The sequence below is a fragment of the Rhinolophus ferrumequinum genome, chromosome 18 (assembly GCF_004115265.2).
Source record: "Rhinolophus ferrumequinum isolate MPI-CBG mRhiFer1 chromosome 18, mRhiFer1_v1.p, whole genome shotgun sequence".
In the NCBI taxonomy this organism is placed as follows: domain Eukaryota; kingdom Metazoa; phylum Chordata; class Mammalia; order Chiroptera; family Rhinolophidae; genus Rhinolophus; species Rhinolophus ferrumequinum.
Genome location: NC_046301.1, coordinates 56,446,743 through 56,452,742, shown reverse-complemented (window position 1 = coordinate 56,452,742; position 6,000 = coordinate 56,446,743). Strand labels below are relative to the sequence as shown.

At 53.3% G+C, this 6,000-nt stretch overlaps 1 protein-coding gene across 4 annotated transcripts in view; it reads left to right on the top strand.

The window, feature by feature from the left end:
• The first annotated feature begins 1,665 nt into the window (after positions 1–1,665).
• The window catches only part of INSR (insulin receptor), a 125,521-nt gene continuing 121,186 nt past the window's right edge, over positions 1,666–6,000 (top strand). For 2 of the 4 annotated variants that reach the window (XM_033134342.1, XM_033134340.1), the window contains exon 1: positions 1,754–1,874. In XM_033134342.1, coding sequence (XP_032990233.1) covers positions 1,775–1,874 — 100 coding nt within the window. In that variant the 5' untranslated portion in view covers positions 1,754–1,774. Of the gene's footprint in view, positions 1,875–6,000 lie in introns of all 4 variants that reach the window. The other 2 variants (XM_033134339.1, XM_033134341.1) reach the window with 2 other exon arrangements.

Genomic DNA, 6,000 nt, shown 5'->3' with positions numbered 1-6,000 from the left:
TATGAAGCAATGAGTATGTAAAGCACTGGGTATAAAATAGTGAACAAGACAGACAAGATTTCTGCCTTCATGGGGGGAAGAGAAGATACACACACACACAAAACAAGAATTTCAGGTAGAGATACAGGTGTGATGTTAATAACAGGGAAGCAAAGAAAAGGATTAAGGGAGGGGGCGTGGTCAGGGAAGGGTCACCGGAACAGAAAGGTGGAGCCAGGCACTGGAGGGACAGGGAGGGACAGGCACTAGGATAAGGGCCTGGAGGCAGGAGTAGGTTTGGTGCCATAGAGGAACAGTAGGCCCAGTTCCTGGCAAATTAATATTTGTCCCATATCCTCATGATGTGGGACTTCCGTGTTAGGTATAAAGTCAAAAATGTATGCCTTGGGCCTAGAGCTGTGCTGGGTGCTTTCTCATGCTTTACTTCCCCTGCAACTCCCCAAATCTGACCTGCAGGTATTGTTACATCCATCATGCAGGTGAGACCTATCCAGAGAGAGTGAAGTCACTGGTTCAGGGCTGCACAGGAAGTGAGGAGCCGCTCGATCCTCACTCGGTTCTGCTTTCCTGTACCTAAGGCGCCTTGCCCCCATTCAGTAAGGTAGGTTGACCATTGTCATGCCTTATTCATGAATGACATTGCCTAGACATTCAGATACATATGGAGGTCTGTGTATAGAAAATCGAGTGTGTCCACCTGCCCGGTACCCAGGAGATGTCTAGCGCCTGCTTTGCACTTTGGGGAGGTTCTGCACATTGTCCCACGTGTCCTCTCTCCAACTGAACCACAGGCCGCGCCTAGGGCTTGGTGCCACCGAGCACAATGAGCGCACCGGGCGGGCGGGCGAGTGCACGTGGCTGTCCCCAGGGGCCTGGCTCTGGGAGAGGGCGCACATGGGGCAGGAAGTCCGGGACGACGGTGAGGCGAGTGCAACATTTAAGGGAGTACCAAAAACCCGAGCAACCAAGATAAATAATATTTTAATGCAATATTAAAAAAAAAATGAAAACGAATGCCCCAAAGTCCACAAGAAACAAAATAGCAAAATGTTAACGACATATTTTGCTGGGTTGGGCATGTAGGGGGTCCCCGGGCTCTGAGACATGGCGCTCAGGCCAGGCAGGGATCTGGGGCACCCCCTGAGCTAGGGGGGCGCTCGGGACCTCTAGCGTGGGGCCCTGGAGAGGGAGGCAGGCGGGCGGGGCGGTGCCTCTCTCTGGCTGGCCTTCCTCCACCCCTCCCGGGCCTCTACCAGGCGCCGAGTCCCTTCCGAGTGTGGATCCGTGCCGCCTTTTACTGCCGCCTGCACAGGGCCCAGCTGACGGGCCTCGTTGTTTACGGGCCGAGCAGCCCTTGCTCCCGCCGACCGCCCGCACCCGCCAGCCCTGGTGCCTGCCCGCCAGTCCGCGCGTCCTTCTGTCCGTTCGTCCGTTTGTCCGGGCGCCCGCAGATTGCGGCCCAGAGCGGTCGGGGCCGAGAGCCGAGAGGTCCGGGGTGCAGCGTGGTGCTACCGGCCCTGAGATCGCGGGACGGGGCTAGGGCCGCAGTAGCCCGGGGTTGGGGCCGCGCGGCGGAATTTGTAGCGGCTGAGGCCGAGCTCCCCGCCCGGGCTGATACAAGAGTCTTTCTGGGCCAGGACTGTGGCCCGTGGGCTGCCGGCGTAGAAGAGGAGGAGGCAGGGTCATCAGCGCCTCCCAGGCGGCCACCTCGGAGCATGACCCCCGCGGGCCGGCGCCGCGCGCTCTGATCCACCGGACCGGTGCTCCCGCAGCCATGGGCGCTGCGGGCAGGCGGGGGGCGGCCGCCGCGCCGCTGCTGGTGGCTGTGGCCGCGCTGCTGGTGGGCGCCGCGGGCCACCTGTACCCTGGAGAGGGTGAGTCCGGGGGTCTGGGAGTGGGCGGGGAGCAGCGTGGGGGGTTTGGGGACCCCTTGCCAAAATGGAGCCCCATTTGGAACTCAGAGCCCTTCTCGGTGGGGGGCAGGTGGCCCGAATTGTCTCTCCAGCTTCGCGGGGGGCGGAAAGCCGCTGACCTTGGCCTTTGCCCGCCTGGGCTCACGGCTCCGCGCCCCGCGTGCCGGCCCGGACTGGAGGAACCTTCCCCCAGTGCCCGCCCCGCCGCAGGCGCCCCTCTCCGGAGCTCACCGCTGACCAATGCCTCGCCTCCTCGGAGCCCAATTCGCTCCAGAGACGGACACCCATCCTCTCTGGGTCGCCTTTGAGAAGTGGGGTCCCTGGGTCTGGGTGGCCTCGGGCAGCCCAATGCCTGGGGCACACACAGTTTGGAGCCAGAGGCGAGGATGAAAGACTTGGGGGGGCGGTGTCCACTGGGGTCCCGCTGGTAGGTGACGCTGCGGGAGGCGGGAAATTGTACCCTCCTCCTGCCCCATTCCTGAGAGGTAGGCCCGTGGCCACCTGGGGCTCCAGGTCCATGTTTACACTTTTGGCTTCTGTTTCCAGATGTCCGGAGGCAAACTCGCGCGCCGTGGTAACAGCACAGTTGTAGTAGAAGAAGCAGTGGCGGTTTTCATTATGATTATAATTAGCGTCACCGAATGCCACTGGGCTGGTCCATCTTATCTCTCTGGACTCCAGAGGCAGATACTGTTGTTCGCCCGTTTTATAGAGGAGTAAACAGGCTCAGGGAGAAGACCATTCACTTGCCCCAAAGTCAATGCCAGAGGGAGGACTTGAGCCGCTCTGTGTACTGCCATCTCCCTGATAACCTCCCCGCTACAGCTCTGCCCTTCATGAAGGGGGTTTTACTTGTTAGCCCCACGAAGTTTGTAACCTTGGGTGAGCGTCTCACACTCCTACCCCCGTGGGCCTCCTTCCTGGGCTTCCCTGTGCTGGCAGCAGAAGGAAGCAACCCCCCATTCCAGCATCCTCCTTGGGGCTCGATAGCAGGCCTTTCTGTTTGTGGGACAAGGGCTGAAGAATCATGTAAGAGAATATAGCTGGGGTGTTTCACCATTGTGTCTGAGGCCCTGCTTTAAAAATATCTGTTGGGTTCCTTCAGATTTCTCCATAAAAGGAAATCAGTCATGATGAGGAAGGGGTCGGGGAGGGAAGATATAGAAGCTCCTGAGTTTCCTGATGGTAAATGAGACACATGAGAAAGCACACACAGGTTCTGGCGTTGACAAACGCAGCTTGCTGAGCGCCTCTGCTAATTACACAATGACTCGAAGCCCCCGAGTGCCTGGTATACAGTAGGCACTCAATGAAGGGTGGCAGTTGTTTTGGGTTCTTGTTAAGAAAATCCAAGATGTATTGTTAGACCTAACGCCAGATTGTGTGTGTGTGTGTGTGTGTGTGTGTGTGTGTGTGTGTCTGTGTCTGTGTGTATGCGCGTGCACGCAGGGATATGTGTAGTTCCCTGCTCCTCTGTTCCTTGCACTTTGGTAATTAATTCAATTAATTGTGGATTTGTGCCTGGGCTTCCAGGGGTCAATAGATGGCTTTGCCACTTCTTTACATGTTTAGAGTTTCCACAACAGCAGAGGCTTTTGTTTCTTTCATTCACTGTTACATTTCCAGAGCCTGGAACAGTGCCTGGTGCTTAGTAGGTGTGTGGTAAATATTTGTCCTTGATTTGGCTCCTGTCCTTTTTGTTCTCACTGGTATTCCTTTATCCTCCAGACAATACCTAACTAATAATAACAAACACGTGGCAGGTCATATTCTATATGCTTTGCATGTATAATCTCAGTTACTCCTCACCACAACCCTGTGAGGCAGGGTTTATCCTTTTTCCACAGGTGAGGAAATTGACTATGTTACAGAGCCAGTGGGCAGCAGAGCTGGAATCAGAACCCCTCCTAGTCTGGCTGCCCAACACTGGTTTCTTACCAAATGGTCCTTCTTTTGGGTCTGGGCCTCCCCACTCCAGCGCTGCAGTAATAGTTAACAAAATCCTATCAAATAACTTCCCCTTGGAAGTTTGGGGAGGGAGGAGGCATTTTAAAGCTATAATGTCTGGCAGGGAGGAGGGTGGAGGGAAATCAACTTGATTTTTAAGAAATGAGGGACTCTTCCTTGGAGATGTCACCCCACTGCCTTCTCCATGAAGTCGCTGTTGCTTTGCTGAACTGAATAATGGTTTCCCCGCCATTTCTCCTTGGGTTGGCTGGCTCCGTGACTACCTGTGGGCCTTGCAAAGTCAGAGAATGCAGGTGATGTGGGATGAATTAAAATAAAAACCCCACAGAGCTTTGGGGTGAGGGTTCCGTGAGTCACCTAATTGAGGTCGGAGACGCTTGCTTCCAAATCCTCCTCGGTTTTCAAGGCGGCCTGAGATGTTTCTGTATCTTCTCTTATGCGCTCTGGAGCCCGAGGGGCAGAACGTCTGCCTGCTCGGGTACCTCCCTGGGGTTATTCCTAACTTTTCCTTCTCTCCTGGAGACCTGCCCTCTGTCCCTGCCCCACTCATGCATAGAGGGCACTGGGGTGAGCCCCCTGCGGTCCCCACCGTACCCCACTCCATCATTGACTTCCATTCTCATTTGATTAGAGCAGAATCGCTCAATCTCTCAATCTCAGTGATTTTGACATTGAGTTTAGATAGTCTTGGTTGTGGGGGGGCCGGGCTGTGTATTGTTGGATGTGGAGCAGCAGCGTTCCCAGTCCCTACCCACTAGATGCCAGGAGCACCTTCCCTCTCCAAGTCATGACAATCAACAGTGTCTCATGACATTGCCGACTGGTCCGCAGTTGAAAACCACTGCATTTGGGGAGATAACTTCTTTCTTGTCTAGGACACTTATCCATCCGGATGCCTGCTCTCTCCCCTTTGTTTGTTCAGGGATCTCCATCTGCCCAGGAGCCTTACTCTCTCCAGCCTATAAACATTCAATGCTTCCCTGAACCTCATTACCTACCACCCACCTCCAGTTTTCCGCTGCCAAACCCCGACTTGGCAGGTCCTCTCCACAATCTCGTTTTCTAACCTTTCACCCACTGCTCTACCCATGGCATCTGGCTTGTATCTCCCTCGCTTTGCTTTGCCGGTGGTTCTAGAGATGGTAATTCCTCACCTCCCAATTGCCTCTCCTGCAGCCTCACCTCCATTAACCTCTCTGGATTTGCCTCTGCCTACCCCCTCCAACTGGAAGGCACAGTCTCCTGGCGAGTTTTCACCTGTGACTGGCGTCCCCTGGTCCTCCCTCTTCTCTTCCTCTGTTCTGTGTTAGCTCTCTTCATAGAGGGAAAATCCCTACTCTGACCCTCTCTCAGCCCACTGTTTTATTTACATATAGCCAAACTCCATCTAGGACAGGAGCCAGCAAACTACACCCGCAGGCTAAATCTTCTGCCCTCCCACACCTGTTTTTGTAAATAAAGTTTTATTGGCACCCAGCCACACTCATTCGTTTATGCATCATCAATAGCTGCGTTTGCTCTCTAATGGCAGAGGATATTGTGATTGCATGGCCTGCAAAAATATTTACACTTTAGCTCTTTACAGAGAAAGTTTGCTGACTCTTGATTTAGAACAAACTCCTTGAGGAGCAGGATGACATGCCTAACAGCTCGTGTGGTCCCTGGTGAAAAACTGAATGAATCAAATGAAACAAAATGCCAGATAAGTTGTGTTTTTCCCTTTACAGAGCAAGCTGTATTAAAGAAACTTATACATTTGTTGTGCTGAATGTATTGGTTCTGATGGTGAGAAAATATCAGTGATTTTTCCTCGTTAGTTTTGTGTGTGTGTGTGTGTGTGTGTGTGTGTGTGTGTGATCTTAGGATTTATTTATTTCAACAGTCATCTTGGCGTTGAATGAGGATTTCGTGCCATTGGCTCTGTCTCTAGAGCCCAAAAGAAAGTGATGTCTGCTGAGATTTTTCTCTGAAGACCTCTTGTGTTCCTTTCTATTAAGAATACGTCAGGGGTGGCTTGGTTTATGTTTTGCAATCAAGACTGTGCGTATGGTTTTTTAATTAGAATAATAAATAACAAGTAATGCATTCTCACTGAAAAAAAATCAGGCAAGTACAGAGA